Source organism: Typopeltis vanoorti, chromosome 25 (assembly GCF_054136105.1).
Source record: "Typopeltis vanoorti isolate ZY-2024b chromosome 25, IOZ_Tvanoo_1.0, whole genome shotgun sequence".
Taxonomy (NCBI): Eukaryota; Metazoa; Arthropoda; class Arachnida; order Uropygi; family Thelyphonidae; genus Typopeltis; species Typopeltis vanoorti.
The window spans coordinates 76,804,333-76,822,104 of NC_143573.1; the positions used below are offsets into that span (position 1 = coordinate 76,804,333).

At 37.2% G+C, this 17,772-nt stretch overlaps 1 protein-coding gene across 2 annotated transcripts in view; it reads right to left on the reverse strand.

Moving 5' to 3' along the window:
• Positions 1-17,772, reverse strand: part of RASSF8 (ras association domain-containing protein 8) — a 145,223-nt gene that overhangs the window by 52,800 nt on the left and 74,651 nt on the right. For both annotated transcript variants that reach the window (XM_090414423.1, XM_090414424.1), the window contains exon 4: positions 11,199-11,358. In XM_090414423.1, coding sequence (XP_090270549.1) covers positions 11,199-11,358 — 160 coding nt within the window. The remainder of the gene's footprint in view (positions 1-11,198; positions 11,359-17,772) is intronic.

A 17,772-nucleotide genomic window follows, 5' to 3' on the forward strand; every position in this document is an offset into this window, starting at 1 on the left:
TAAATTAAGCAGCTTGGTCAAAGAAGGTGATAATTCTCTTGCACATTCTCATAACACTTGGGCCATTAAGATTCTGTAATATACTAATAGAGGTACTTAGTATATTCTGTAATATACTAAGTACCTCTATTTCTTCTATCTCTAGACTCTCATCAGTTTTGGCTGAGAGTCTAGAGATAGAAGGCATTGCAATATCACAACCAAGATGGTACATTTTGCCAAATGCTCATTAAATAACTCAACTATTCGATTTGCTTCTGTTACTTCCCTACCAACACTTTTTAAAATCATCCTTCCATAGTTATTCTCCTTTTACTTGCCACATAGCAAAAAAAAAACTCCTCAGGCATGTGATCTCTAATTATGAGAAGGAAGGCCAAAGTTAATGAGAGAAAGCTAGCTGATGAGTTGATGAGTCATTTGGACTCATCAGCTAGCTTTCTCTCATATTTAGCTTTGGCCTTCCTTACCACACAGGTCACCCCTTTTTGACTGTACCTTGTACTGCTCATGGGCATACTGATCACCTTTTCCTTTATACTTCCTCCACAAACTTTTCTTTATCTGCAACTCCTGCTTAATAATACTATTCATCTCCTACTTGAGTTCTCCTCCTGAATCTGAGTATGCAGTCTGATATTGCTTTCCTTAAACACCCTTTGACTATCTCCCACACACCACCATCTCCCCCCCTTCAAATTCTCATGTTATAGCACTGATGAAAACTGACTTCTCAGCTTGTCGTAATTATAATTCCACACATATCCCTTCTTAACAGAAAATTCTGCACTTCTTACAATCTCCCAGTTCAAGTCCACATGACTGCTTTCTCCAAGTGGAGACAGTGTGACTAAATTGGTTACTGATATGTTCTCAGATGCTATAACTAGATAACTAAAAGATAATTATCTGAGACATGCTGTCTCAGGTAATTATCTCTTAACAACTATATAAACTCCATTTCCTTCCTTCCATGTGACCATTCTTTCTCCCAATCTGTCCCCATAGTTAAAATCCCCAATAATAATTATTCAATCATTGCCATCAATGCAAGTTTGCTAATGCATATCATCTATATTCTCCCTTATATCCCCTGGATTATAGCAGCAACCAATTATATATTTTATCCTGCTGATCTCTATCTAACACCAAATAGTCTCAAATGAATCCTCTGCATATCTATCACGTCTACTCTTTTTTGGCTTCAACTCTTCATTTATCATTAACAAAACTCCTTCTCCCAGTCTGTCCATTTCGTTGCATTCTATATCCATAACTATATCATTCTTAGTCAGCCAAGTCTCACTAATTCTGGCATTAGTATACATAAACTGCAAGACTCCCTTCCTGTGTGTGAATTAGCCTACCCTGTACACAATTTATTTTCTGAGCACATTTAATCCCACATTCACAGCAATTTTAAGTACAATTAACAGAAAACTATCACCTGCCTCCTTATCAAATCCCATTTCTCTGTTTTTGACCATTCACTCTATTCTTTATCAATAAATGTTCTAAACGCCATGCTCCCAATCCATTTAAGTGCAAACCATCACTCTTACAAATTTCCTTCTTTTTATCAAACTAATCCCAGACATTCATGAAATGAATATTCTGTTTCATTTCTTTACAAAAGTTTTTACATAATCTTGACATCATTCCATTTTCTATAATAACTCTTCTGTCGAATCTTGATAGCACACTCATATGATCTCTCGCTCTTTGTATTCGTTGCTATCATCAAGACTTTCAAATCCTGTCTCAGAAAATCTTTTGCTTCCTAGATCATTCGTTCCCACAACTACAATCCTTTCTTTTAGGCCTTTCTTTTGTAGTTGTGCATAACTACAATAATCTCAATCACTCTATCCCTCTGCAACTTCACCACCTGAGTTATATACCTAATCTTAGACCCTGGATAATATGCTTTAATGACTCTACCATCTTTCATACCCCCTGATTACTGAATACCCATAAAGCACAATATCTTTTTTCCTCCTTTAATCATCACATCCCTCACAAATACTGCTGCTTTTTGTCCCTGTTCTTCTCTCACATTCTTTTGTACATCACTCAGTAATATCTGCATATATGTTTCTGCACTTCTCATTCCATGCACGCGCACACTTAATCCATTACTAAATGATCTGTCCTTTCCATTTGTTATCATTCTCAATCCCCCCCCCCCACCCAATACTTTCTATTCCATAAACATCCAAACATACTGGACTGTTGCAAGATAAACTATACAAATTGGTCAGTTCGAAATTATAAAATATATTCCAGTCATTTAAAAAAGTAAATTCCTTCGTCCCAGGAGAACCTGTACAGCACAATTTACTCCACATGCCGCTATCAGTTACATTGGGGTATGGTTGTATAAAGAAGGCATGCTTCCTTCACTTAAATATGAAATCTAGATGTTCACTTAAACTTGAAACAGTAGACAAATCAGATGTATCGTCACATATCTCATGAATACTTCAGTGTTTATATGAGTCAAATAAAATAAGCAAAACAGTAGACACAGAAGATGCAAAATGGTCTACATAATCTTTCATTGCCACCTTGGCATCAAGTACAAGAGGTGATATAGATATACAGGATGAAGATGTTAAGTAATCTGAACTAACATCCTTTGTAACTACAGAAGAAATGGTAGATTCTAATGACTTTTCAAAACTAGAAAATAAATGATTACTGTCATCAGGACCCAAGGTTTTTGATTGGCAGGCAAGTATTGACTGAAGCATCAGAAACTATGAGGGACAATACGCTGGTATGTATAGATTCACCGAACAGTTAGTCTTCAAGATAGCTGAAAGTTGATGTAGATGATCATACTCGCTAGGCAATCTGATTCCTTACCCTTTAATGACACTGATTCATCTATGACACTATCACTTCAGTTGTCAAATGATGTTTTCAAATATTCACCTAATTTAATTCTACTAAGTGGGATGGAAACCATCATTTCAGGATGCTTAACCCCTGACAACTTATACTTAACATCACCTATATCAGACAACAAATTAGATAGTTCAATTCCTGATGGTAGTTGGTTTTCTGTAACATTGTGATCTAAGTCCATAACAGGCTTTTTTTTTTTTTTTTTTTTTTGGTGATTTCCCTCATCAACACTTACAGGGTGTTCGGGATAAATTTGACAGTTTCGTAAGGAAAAAGAAAATCTTCTTTGTATCTATTAAATTTAATGAATTGACAAAAAAACATTACAGGCAGAGTTAATTACAATACTATCAACAAGATTTACTCAAAATAACCACCATTAGCATCGATCACAGCTTCAATTCTGCTTCGGAACCTCGAACAAGCTGATGCTACAGTCTCCCTGGGAAGGGCCGCAAAAACTGTCTTAATTTTATCCATTAACTGGGCTTTTGTATTACTGGAAGTGCGATTGGTGTCTTTTTCAACTGCGCCCCATACAAAATAATCCATGGGGTTAAGGTCTGGGGAGTTTGGAGGCCAAACATTTGGACTGGTGAAGTCGTAGAAATTTTCAGACAACCATTTTTGACTTTTCCCAGAGGTGTGGCAAGGGGCCGAATCCTGCTGCCATACATACGGCCTACCATTGGCTACCCTTGTTATCCAGGGCTTGACTACAGTTAGCAACTCCACGAACAAAGCCCGAATTCCAATGCCAGGGTTCTTCAACACCTGTTCCTGCAGATTTGCGAGGAATTCTGCTGTACGAACGCAATCAGATCGTCTGCTAGGGATCTTTCTTCTTGCTACATCCTCGTAGTCACCATTGCAAGTCTCTAGTTCATGCCTGATTGTTTTTACTGTATTCAGGGAGCATTGGGCAGCAGTCGTAATATCCTTATTTTGATGGCGGGCACGAATCATCATGATACAAGTTATTCTCTTCCATGATTCAGGTGGGTTCCAGCTATCCATCCTTTCTGACATCTTGTATATGAATGAAGAAGGGTCCAAACTTTTAAATGAAGAGAAGTGTGTGTTAATACATGTAACTTACGGAAAAATATAATTAATTATAAATATGTCAAATTTATCCCAAACACCCTGTATCTGTATCTCCATAATTGACTGCAGCTTGCTTTGGCCAGACACAATATAACTACTCATATTCAGCTTCTCTGCTTCCTGGTGATCTTTACCTGAAGCTCCCTGCTATGTGCCTTCTACAGTATCATAGTACTTACTAGCAGTGGCAACTTCCTAAAAATCTTTAATTTTTAACAACTCCGCATACTTCAACAATGATGGAAGCATATCCCATGAAATATTAATTTTGTCATGGAACATATGTCGAACCATCAACTTTAAGTCATTAAACTTCATATCACAACAGGAGGTTTACTTCCCTAAAAATAAGCTGTAGAGATGAGGACTGCTTGCAGATAGAACTACTTTATGAACCTTAAGGGTCATTCCCTCACACAATAATGTTACATCAACCAGACTTTCACTAGCAAGTAAATCATCAAAAACAGTTCATACGAGGTGGTATCAGAAAGTTTTGAGACTAGTTTTGTAACATGCCAACAGACTGCATGCACAGTCACAGGGAGCACCGACCTTCATAAGTCAGTGTGCCAAAAGACATCATCCTGTGAACATCAAGAGCTGTGCAACTGGTGCTATTCTGACCACGTGTTACCACGTCTGGTAACACACGTGGTCAGATGAAATCATGGACAGCAAGTTAGAACAAAGAGCAAACGTGAAATTCTGTGTGAAACTGGGCAAATCTGCCACAGAGATGTTTGACATGATTCGGCAAGTTTACGGCGATGCTGCAATGAGTCATTCAAGGTGTTTTGAGTAGTGGCATGTGCGCTTCAAGAGCAAAAGAACATCACCGGAAGACAATAAGAGATCAGGAAAACCTTCAATGAGCTCAACCCCCAAAAATGTCGAAGCCATTCGGCAACTTGTGCATGAGGATTGTCGGAGAACACTCCACAACATTGCTGCCATTGTCGGTGAGTCATACGGAACAGTCCAGGCAATCCTCACGTGAGCAGAAGGAACACAGCGTGGCAGTCTGCCAAGAACTCCGTCAGTGTGTCGTGGATGACCCGTCCTTCATGTTGAGGATCATTACCAGTGACGAAACTTGGATGTACGGGTACAACCCTGAGACGAAGCAACAGTCTTCACAGTAGAAGAGCCCATCATCTCCACTACCGAAAAAGGCGAGGTAGGTCCGCAGCTCGACCAAGTGTATGCTCATTGTCTTTTTCGACATTCGCAGCACTGTTCATCGAGAATTTATCCCCAGGGGACAGACTGTCAATTGCAAATTCTACTGCCAGGTTTTAAGGCATCTGAGGAAGGACATTCGGTGAAAGCGACCGGATTTGTGGTGAGCGAAAAACTGGATGCTCCACGACGACAGTGCACCCTGTCACCAAGCTCTTCTCACATGAGTTTCTCGCTGGAAACAACATGATCTCACTTCCGCACCCACCTTACTCACCATATTTAACTCCTGCGGACTTCGCCCTCTTTCCGAAGATGAAGAATCAGCTCAAAGGTCGCCGTTTTGACACCATTGCAGAGATCCAGCGCGAATTGCAGAAGGTGCTTGACACTCTTCAAAAAGAAGACTTCCAGGACACATTCCAGAAGTAGCAGGAACGCTGTATTGCTATGCAAGGGGACTATTTTGAAGGTGATAGGGTGTAAACATAGATAAATAAAGTAATTTCTCGTAAACAGAGCTAGTCTCGAAACTTTTTGATACCACCTCGCATATTAGATTTATGATTACTACCTTTGGAACAAATTTTCTGCAATCTTGTCATCATATTTAGTACTGAAGTAACATTAAAATAAGATACTTGTTAGGATTCTAACCATATTAAGCAGAATAGTACCATTGACAGAATTCCTATAGCTAATGATTTTCAACCTTTTTCATAATACACATCTAGACTAATTATTAAAATTCTGCGGCACCCTAAAAATATATTCTTTTAATTTTTTTGATGATCTGGCAAAAAAATAGGCATAATTTTGATTGATTTACACACGCAAGAAGATGGAGGACCAGACGCTAATAAATAAATGTGCAAATTATGACATTATTTCTTTTAATTAATTTGTTTTCATAAATTTTGCGGCACACCAGTTGAAAATCGCTGCTATAGCAGTTACATATAATGTACACACGCCTACCATACTGTAATATACTTCTACTGAAATTAGTCAGGCTTAAGCTTGGCTGAAATTAGGCTTAGCTGCTTGCACATTCGCTATCACGATAGTTTCATAAAGTATACTCACCACAAATCAATAGACAATTTACACAAACCTATATACAATGTGCTCAACCTACACATCATAATATAAAAAGAAATACTCAATAACAGGAATATTTCACTAAAAATCATGAATAAGTTTACAGCACTAAATCAAATGTCATCCACATGTCACAGCACCATCTTTCCTTATCTGTGAATGATGGTAACTCCATGAGCTGGCCTATTCCCTGTCCTGTCTTTACAAATGATACTGACATTTTGTTATACCAGATCATCATCAGGCTGTCACAACATCATTTCCTTATATGTGAATGATGGAAACTCCTCCTTGAGCTGGCCTATTCCCTGTCCGGTCCTTACAAATGATAGTTACATTTCGTTATACCAGATCATCATCAGCAGACTTCAGGTACGTTTCCTGTAGGCAGGAGCATATTGGCATATACTTTTGCAAGAGAACCTTGGTGTCAATGTTTTGTCAGAATCCACAATTCCATTGTAAAAATATTTTCATTATTTCTGTTTGGTGGTATCGTCTAGTTTCCTATATTGAGAGGTTGTGTTCAATTAGTCTTGGATGTTTTCTTTTTTGAGAATTGTGGATGGCTAGTGCCCATTATTTCCTTCTTTTTCAGGAAAAATATTCAAGAGGTCATCATACTGGACTCCCTCTAGGGCACTAGGTATATTAACTATGGGGAAGCAGAGATATCCATGCTGTCTTTTTATGGACCACCTATTAAAGGGACGTGTTAAAAATTGTGCCAAAAACTTAACTATTTTTGGCATGTCCTCAGGAGTGCATCCATATTGATTTTCTCTTGGATTTGACCCAAGGACATAGCGAGCAGGTCATACCATTTATGGATGATGTAGTTATAAGAAGGTGGGATTCACATACATGTCAACATCTCCAATGACACTTTCTTTACAGCTGCCATCTCGGATTGAGAGAGAGTTTAGTGGATGTTCTTATTATTATTATTCCTTCCCCCCTCTTTTACTTTGCGGTGTGAAGAGTTTTTCTACATTTAACTGCTATCGTATCGTGGATAAGGTGGTTAACCCTATGCCTCCCAGTGAGTCCTATGTCTGGGCTTCATCTATACTGACTGAGCTATGGTGGCTCTATTTAGGGGATGTTGTTGATACCATCGTGTTATATATTGTCTCTTCAACTCCTGACAGGTGATGCATTGCTCTGTTTTTTTTTTTTTTTTTGAATTCCCCTTTTCATCCTTGCACTTTTCGCATGTTCAGGAACATGCTGGATGGTCTTCATCACAGTCAAAGCATTTTAGTGTTTTACTCTTACAGTCTTTACACTCATAATCTTTACTGTCACATCAGACAAAGATGGCAGAGCCACAACAGGTAATTTAAGAAAAACCACATTTCTGACATTTAAAGCAGCGCAAAGAGTTTAGGATATAGGGCCTTACTGGACAGCTGAATTAACCTGCTTTGAAAGATGTTGGTGGTTTTGGTGTGTTGAAAATAATGATGTGTTACTGGTGGGAACTGGTGTAGTATCTTTACAGATTCAGGAGATCTGCCAACCCTTCTAACCCCTTATGGATGATGAAAGATGACATTTCACTAAGCAGACATTCTTCTTTGAAGGCATGATTAAGAAAAATGTTGCAGCTTCTGATTTTTTTTAAATTTTTTATTTTGATTTTTTTCTGCTGATTGCTATGGTTTCTGAACCTGGCCGGGACATTTTGAAGGCCTTGATAAACAAGAGGACGAAAATTTATTCATTCTCAGGAAAAATTTCAGTTCCAGAGCTCTGCATGTACCATGGAGTCATACATGGACACCAACTCTCTAGCAAGCAATGAATATGTTCAGGAGTGGAACACCAGAGTTACCTTGGACACTATACTGGCACCACAGCAAGCTGGAAGAAAACTTACTGCAACATCACTGACCACTAGATGAACAATCCTGGCCAGGACTGTTCGTCCTGCTGAAGCAGTGGCCAAAGCAGAGGCCGGGATTCCCCTTTCCAGATGTCCGCAAGTTGCACTTCACAGCCAGCACTGTGAAGTGCTACCGTCATCATCACTTGGATTCAGATCCAAGTGATGACGACGGTAGTGGTTTGGAAGACAGGAGAGTTAAAAAAATAAATAAATAAAAAAAGAAAGGACTCAGAAGTAGAGCAAAGAATACTGGAAGAAAAGCATAGTAAAAGAATAAGGGAATGAGGTATCAAAATCGGAGAACATTACACTCGGCTGTTTATGCAAATTACATTATACTTCTAAATAAATGACGTACACATATATCTGAAGAAATAATTGAACATATAATTTTGTTCCCATATTTGTTACAGGACTGCTATAAAAAATATGTAAGAAAAACAATAAAAAAAAAAGACAAACACTGAAAATAGGCAGGAACATAGAAAACATCACCTTCAAATGAAATATAAACAAGTAAAATATTTCAACTATTTAAGCACAATTTTTAGTGAAGATGGCAAATTAAATTTGGAAATAGATTACAGAATCAAGTGAGATGCTATGGTGAAAAGTACAGGTTAAATAAATTAATATACATCTGTTAAGAAATTAATAAACACCTGTTTTGACAAATTTATCTAATAAAATGATTCAGTTGAAGCCAAAAATGGCAAGTCCTCTATATATTCTTGTACATCATATATATCCTAAATTTTATTAAAATTCATTCAGTAAAAGAGATTTATTGAAAATATATAATTTCAACATGTTTTGTCCTTTGTGTCCTGCATATTATTCAAATGAAACAAATAGTAGATTGCTAAACAAATGTTTGTAAGAATTCCAAATATAAAATTTCAATAACATGCCTCCAGGTTCAACTTTCTCACTGTCATAAGTTTTGGTTTCAATCATAACATATTATATATTTTGAAGTTATAACATACCTGTGTAGGTGGTCGATGAACTTCATCGCTAATGTGAAACCAACACCTTTCTAAGTGAAGAGTGGAAACGACTTGAAAAAAGTTCCATGATTGGTTTCTAGAACAGGATTTCCTGATGATGTAATCCTTAGCCCACACGCACACACACAGAGGGAGAGAGTACTAATGTGCTATAGATTTTCAACCTTTGTTGCGAGTAGAATTCAAATCAAAACACTATTCGCAACACTGCACACATAACAAACAAGAACACTGGCAATGCATATCAATCAACAATCAGTGAAAAAAACAATTTTGCCATAACGTTATCAAAGCAATTAATCCTAGAATGACTTTAGTCATTCGACGGCTATGATAGGATGTGCTGGCTTAAATAATGGCTAAAACAACCAAGATAATGAGGTCAGCGTATTATATCTGTTAAAGGCAAGTATTCTCTGGCCAGTATCCTATCTCACAGGATGAAAAACTATAGTTTCCAGAAGGAAAATCCTACTTCTCTATATGAAACAGGCTAACTCACCTTGATGAAAGTTCCTTACAATCCTGAATGGGATTCATACAGAGATCCTTCCTTGCTCTTAGCTTATACACTATAGGATCAGTTTATTTCTTGTCTTCTTGTCATTTACCCAGAATATGTAAAACTTTGGATCAATATATTTTGTTTATTTTTTTAGCATTTAAAGTACCAACTTAAAATTGGGATAACTTGATAAATTTTTGTGACATCTCAAATATCATCAAAATCCACCAACAATGGGATTATTATTATAAACATACAGAAAATTACACACAAAAGTGAACAAATATTTCAAATTAGCAATTTTATATAACAAAAACATAACTGGCAGATGCAGTACGAGGGTGGTCTGAAAAGTTCTCGGCCTCGACCATAGATGGCAACACTATCAGCACAATTTTTTTTCTGAGTTAGTACATCTATCATAAGCATCCATGTGAAATTGAAAGTCATTCTATCAAGTAGTTTATTTTATACAGCTGTCTGAAGCAAAAATGTTGTCCGTATCCCTTGAAATGGATAAAATTGAGTATCGTGCAGTTATAAAATTCTTTGTAAAAGAAGGTTAACAGCAAAAGCAATTCATTCATAAAAGTTTATGGGCAGTCTTCTCCTTTGTTTTCGACAATTAAGAAATGGGCTGCCGAGTTTAAATGTGACCGTACCAGCCTTGAAGATGATCCATGTGAAGGACATCCAAAAAGTGTAACAACACCAGAAATCATTGATGAAATGCATGATATGGTATTGGATGACCGCAAGCCAAAGTGAGTGAAATTGCTGAGACTACAGGCATTTCAAAAGAACGTGTAGGATATATTTTGTATGAAGAATTGCAAATGAAAAAGACTTGGATTCACCATTACAGACCAGAATCCAAACAGTGGACAGAAGCCGGTTCCATCAGCAGGAAAGGTCACGGCATTAGTGTTTTGAGATGCTAAAAGGCATTTTATTTATCAATTATCTTGAAAAGGGTAAAACAATAACCAGGGAATATTATTCTGATCTTTTAACCAGACTAGATGAAAAATTTCATGAGAAAAGACCCGGTTTGCAGAAGAAAAAATTATCTTTCATCAGGACAATGCACCTGCCCACAAAGGTGTTTTGGCAGTGGAAAAATTAAGGGATCTGCACTATGAATTGTTGGAACATCCACCTTATTCCCCAGATTTGGCTCACTCTGACTTCTATCTCTTCCCAAAACTAAAACTCTTCTTTGCTGGTCAGCGGTTTTCTTCGAATCAAGAGGTGATTACAGATATTACCGAGAACCACTACAGGAACAGGATAATTGCACTGGAGCATTGCTGGAAATAAATCTATTAGTCTTAAGAGAGATTATGTTGAAAAATAAAAATTTCTTTTTTCATAGTTAGGCCGAAAACGTTTCAGACCACCCTCATACATCAGAAGACAGACATGCTAACGATATTCAAAATTAAGGTTTTTAAAATTCATATTTTAATTAAAATATTAATTTTACCCTTACCTTCATAAACAAACTTTCCATCCTCAGAAGGTGCTAATGTAAGAGACTGAAGATTAGCTTCCCTAAGTTCTTTAATCAATTTCTCAAATTCTTTCTGTTTATCCATCATTTTTGTTTCTAAGTCTTTAAATTCCTCACCAAGGGTTTCTAATGAAACTTTCTGCAATTGCAAAATTTAAATGATTATTCATGTATATACATGTATAATACAATACATGAACTATACATAAGAGAATCAATGAACCTGCCAGTAATGAGTTCCTCTGACCAATTAAATTTTGCAATGTATACACGGACATTCTATATAATGATTTTACATAATGGTATAATAAGATACATTATTTGGTCATTTCCATCAAAATTAATTAAAATGTTCAGCTGGCATTTCCATACTTTGGAAAACAAAGAAAAAAAATCTAAAAACTGTCAAAAACAGATTATTTTGTTATTTATTTTCAAAGAATGCAACCAAATATCTTCAAATATCTATTATAATATAAGAGCACACCATCATAAGTTAAGGGGATAAAAATCCCTTATTGTTTTTCAGCCAGTAAGCGAAACTAAGATCGAAAACTACGATCTGAACGTTTCATGCCGATGAACTGTCGGCGGATCCAAGCGTAAGTGTCCACTTGGTAGTGCCACCCCAAGGCAACTCGTTGCAAAGGTGGAGCAAGATCCCTCACTGTTCTTGATATTTTCTCATAATGTAAAAACACACAGCTCCAAGGAGATGTAGTACTGCTTTACATTATGAGGAGTGGTCACTACCCAGACCAGTTTCAACCTTTTTTGAGGTCTCATCAGTGAGTAGCTAGACCTAGAATATCAGAGTTTAAGTGAAAAGAACTTACATACTTTCGCTATACGAATGCATTATAACTAAGATGAAAAGCCTAACGGCTATTTTGATATTCTAGGTCTAGCTACTCACTGATGAGACCTCAAAAAAGGTTGAAACCGGTCTGGGTAGTGACCGCTCCTCATAATGTAAAGCAGTACTACATCTCCTAGGAGCTGTGTGTTTTTACATTATGAGAAAATATCAAGAATAGTGAGGGATCTTGCTCCACCTTTGCAACGAGTTGCCTTGGGGTGGCACTACCAAGTGGACACTTACACTTGGATCCGCCGACAGTTCGTCGGCATGAAAGGTTAAGATCGTAGTTTTTGATCTTAGTTTCGCTTACTGGCTGAAAAACAAAAAGGGATTTTTATCCCCTTAACTTATCAACCTCGCCAGAAAAATAGCCGTTAGGCTTTTCAGCACACCACCATCATATTAGAATGTAAATAAAAATTTCCTAGTACACAGTAAGAGTAGTTAAACATAACAATTTTTAAGATATATGTATTTGATATTGTAATATGTAAACCAGGCGTGGACAACTTCATTCTATACGAGGGCCAATATATGAGTGGTAGCATCATGGGCCGCACACTTTTAGACAGAACTTAAATAAAAATAAACTCTGCATTTTTTCAAGGCAATAGTTATATGTATTGAATTACTACATTTCTTAAATCATTTTATTACTGGGAGAACAATATAAAATACTTGATTGATTTAAATATAAGTTGTTAAATTAAATTTAATTACATATTTCTGGTTTTTTTTATATGTAACACAACTTAATGAGAACGCTGTGGGCGTTCATGTGTGGCAACAAGTTCATCAAAGTCGATTTTCAATGATGATGACGATATTCGTAACGAATCCTGAAGGTGGTCATCAGTCAATTGGCTTCTTTGTGACGACAATATTTTCCTTGTGCACAGACAATACTTGCAAACACACAAGGCACTGTGGTTTGTTGTCGTTATTGCTTATAAACAGAAATTCATTTTCCCATTTCTCCAGAAATGACCTGTTTTCTTCACAGATCTATGCGCTCCAGAGTAACGCATCATTGAAAGTCACTTGCTCTGCTCTGGTTACAGTGATCAGTTTCACAGTTAACAGTGTTATTGTTTCAGTTTGTGTCCCCTGGTCAGTACACAAAGGCTGAAGTAACTGACCAGGGGACACAAACTGAAACAATAACACTGTTAACTGTGAAACTGATCACTGTAACCAGAGCAGAGCAAGTGACTTTCAATGATGCGTTACTCTGGAGCGCATAGAAATCTACCACTCCCACTACTACAACTCGCACAGAGAAGCAGTAAATTTTATAAATTGAGTAATCTTTTTAAAGCAATTTTGATTCCGTGTTGAGAATATAAATTGTTTCCGTTATCAGAAATAATGAATATAATTAGTATATCAATCAGAAATCTATGGTCGAAACTAATAGCTAAATTGATAATACATATAATTTAATATAATTTTCATCCTGCCGCAGGATGCATGTGGCCTTGCTGTTGGCCACCTATGGTGTAAACAAACTAAGGTTTATTTACACAAATATAAATAATAATGAATGCAAGACCTCTATATATCGTATTTTCCCGTGTATAAGATGCTCCCATGTATAAGACAAACCCTACTTTTTAGAACCCAAAATTAAGAAATCAATATTTTAAACATCTCCATTGCCTAATCATACACTCAGTGGGGGGAGAGATCCAAACAGTCTCTCTGAAGCTTTATTTCCATGTTCTTTTGCATAATTGATGACTTTTAACTCGAATTTTGAAGACTACAATAATCGTTTTTTTTATTTTCGGACATTTTTATGGCCTAGTGCTCAAAATATTGTTAATGCATTAACTTACCCTGCCAACAAGTTGCAGATGTATGAATGCTTTCAGAGTTCCGATTGGTTTAATGAGAATCAGCCATTAATGATGTCAATCGACAGAGTTAACAAAGGCTAGTGATTGGCAGAAGACTGTTCACGGAGAACAAAGTACCGGCAGTTTTGCCACGGCAACCGTAGATCTCTCAACCAGTTACCCAACATGCATAAAAAGACCCCCAATTTTTGGTCTAAAAATTTTAGAAAAAAAAAAGTATCATCTTATACACAGAAAAATATGGTACATGCCACACAAAAATAATTAAGCTGCCAATGAAGACACATATACAGCTTTGAGTGTTTCAAGTGAATGCAGTTTAGGTGCCCAGTTCTTTGTGTTCTATGTATTTAAAATGAGTGATATGAGAATGCAAAGATTTGAATAAAGTTTGGTTTTAAAGTAAGTATAAATGCTTCAGAAACCTCCAGAGTAGGATTTCTGACTTATGTAAAAAAACAAAAACAAACAAAATAATAATAAACAAAAGCAGAAAAAATTCATTAGTTCACCCACAGTGCCAACATGATATCCTTTTAAGTTAAGGGGATAAAAATCCCTTATTGTTTTTCAGCCAGTAAGCGAAACTAAGATCGAAACTAAAACTAAGATATGGCAATCGTATAGCAAAATATGTAAGTTCTTTTCACTTAAACTCTGATATTCTAGGTCTAGCTACTCACTGATGAGACCTCAAAAAAGGTTGAAACCGGTCTGGGTAGTGACCTCTCCTCATAATGTAAAACAGTACTACATCTCCTAGGAGCTGTGTGTTTTTACATTATGAGAAAATATCAAGAATAGTGAGGGATCTTGCTCCACCTTTGCAACGAGTTGCCTTGGGGTGGCACTACCAAGTGGACACTTACACTTGGATACGCCGACAGTTTGTCGGCATGAAACGTTCAGATCGTAGTTTTCGATCTTAGTTTCGCTTACTGGCTGAAAAACAATAAGGGATTTTTATCCCGTTAACTTATCAACCTCGCCAGAAAAATAGCTGTTTGTCTTTTCATCTTAGTTATGATATCCTTTTGTTGGTGAGCATCACAAAAAAATCCAATTATAACAATGAATATTTTTTTTTTGTTTCAATTAAGGTTACACGGAAATTACTTTTAATGAAATCAACTCTCTATAGAAATCACAGAACCATAAGAATGATTTGTTGCCAAAAACTTCCTTTATGCCATGGGACTTTTTCCATTTTGTTACAAATATGTTCACAATATTATAGCAAGACCTGACTAGTTTACTCTGGAACCTATGCATTTGCTATATAGCGAGTCAAATGAAAAACTTACAGAAAAATCAAACCAAATTTAATATACAGGCACATATTTATGCAACTTCTTTTTTGTCTTTTATTTGGAACATAAATCTATCTTAAAGAGCTAGTATCAATCAACCACTGACTTTATTAAAATTGGTGATATGGTTGGCCAACTGGAGAACATCTCTGCACATAAGCCAGAAATTCAAATTCTGCTGTTGTGGTAAAGCAGATCCAAAAGTAATAAGATCTCACTCTTTCAACTTTGTTGTAGGATAAATGTTTATCTCTGTCTTCATGCTTATAAAATGATTTTAAAAAATTGTGCTTTGGAATTTCTAGAATTCTTGAGGAACAAATGTCTTAGGCAACATGTAACAAAAGGAACAAGAGGTTCAAGATTTTTGGATTTGGTTATAGCATCAGAAGAGTTGATAATAACTGAGATGACATCTCTCCCACCAGTTGGAGAGAGTGACCATATGGTTTTGACTTGAAAAATGAATAGACATGCGTATCAAAGAGACAGGAACTTATGTGGAATTATAAAGCAGGTGATTATAAGAGTCTAAGACATCGACTTGGGGAAGTTTCATGGAGGGAGGAAATGGAAGGCCGGGATATCATTAGTGCTTAGGAAATTGTGAAGGAATATTTATTAGCAGCAATGGTAAGCTGTATTTCACGAGTGAAGAAAAGGACACAATTTGGAGTAAAGTGGATAACAAACAATATTAAACAGGAACTGCATGCGAAAAAGAGGCTATGGAAGAGATATAAGGAGACAGGTGAAGAGAAGATGCATGAAGAATATAAGACACAGGCCAGGAGAGTGACTAGTATGGTAAGGAAGGCGAAACTGGAATATGAGAAAAGATTGGCCCTTAGATCCAAGGAAAATCCTAGGGAATTTTTTAGCTATGTGGCCAGTAGGAGGAGAAATGACTGTGGAAGAATAACATTGTGGGATAAAAATAGGAATAAAGTGACTGATGCAGAGGACATAGTGGAATTGTTCAATGAAAACACTTTATTGGAGTATTTCATCCTGGAGGAGTCAATCTGAATACTAGAGGGATAGGGCAGGTTCGAAGTTTAGAGGTGCAGGAGGAGAGTGTGCTCCACATACTGAGTACTTTGGATGTTAGTAAAGCTGTGGGACTGGATGGTATTTCACTATGAGTTTTGAGAGAATGTGCTAAGGAACTGACAGTGCCCTTGACCTGGCTTTTCAATGAAAGTCTGGCTGCAGGAAAGGTGCCCATGGAATGGAAGGTAGTGCCATTGCATAAGGGCGGTAGCAGACTGGAAGTGTCTAATTATAGGCCAGTTTGTGTGTCATCAGTAGAAAGGGTGCTCTTGTTTTAGCAATATGCTAGTCTTTTATGATAAAGTTACAAGAGCATTAGATGAGGAAAAAGCATATACTGCCATTTTCCTAGACTTATCAAAAGGCATTTGACAGGGCACCACATGATAAGCTGATATTCAAGTTGCAGCACATGGGTCTGGATGTCAGATTGGTCAACTAGATTCAGGATTGGCTGTCTGATAGGTATCAGAGAGTTGTGCATGGTGGAGCAATATCAAAGAGGCAGAAGGTTACAAGTGGGATTCCACAGGGCTCAGTACTGGGTTCAGTATTGATTTAACCTTTATATCAATAACATTGTCAGTGGATTGCAAGGGGATATTCAGTTGTTTGCAGATGATGCAAAGCTGGGAAGGGTTATTAGTAATGGTGCAGATGTGGTAGCCCTGCAAGAGAATCTGAATAAGCTAGATAGATGGGCAAATGAATGGGAGTGTCAGTTTAATGCAGCAAAATGTAAGGTCTTGAGATTTGGGACACATCGATGGGATGCTGCATAGTCTATGGGAGGAGTTAAACTGGAGGAAGTAGGGGAGACAAGAGATCTGGGGTTGATGATTGATAGAAACCTGAAATTTAGGGGACATATTGCAAAGGTAGTGAAGGTAACACACAGGATTGCTGCAATAATGAGAAAAACACTGACCTGCAGAGATAAAATGGTTATTATTCCGTTGTAAAAGACTCTGATCAGACCACACTTAAGACTATTGTTCTCAGATCTGGTCTCCAGGATTTGAAGGGGATAAATTAACTGTGGGAAGGGTACAAAGGCAGATAACAAAGATGGTGTCGGGACTGTACAATGCTAGTTATGAGGATCGGCTGAGGGAATGTGGACTATAGAGTTTGGTGGATAGAAGGAGAGGTGATATGACTGAGACTTTTAAACTGTTGAGAGGTGGTTACAGGGTTGACACTGGGGAGTTCTTTCGCTTGGTTGAACAGCGGGAAGGAGTGATGACAAGGGGCCATCCCTGGAAGTTACGAAAGAGGATGAGGAGTGGTTTCTTTGCATGGAGGGTGGTTGAACCATGGAATCCATTGCCTGATAGAGTGGTGAGAGCGAAAACGGTCAATGCATTTAAGGAGTGTTATGATAGACTTTGTGTTTCCTAGGAGGGAACCTCCCTCGATGAGTCTTGATAGACTTGTGTTTCTTAGAAAGGACCTCCCATGATGAGTCT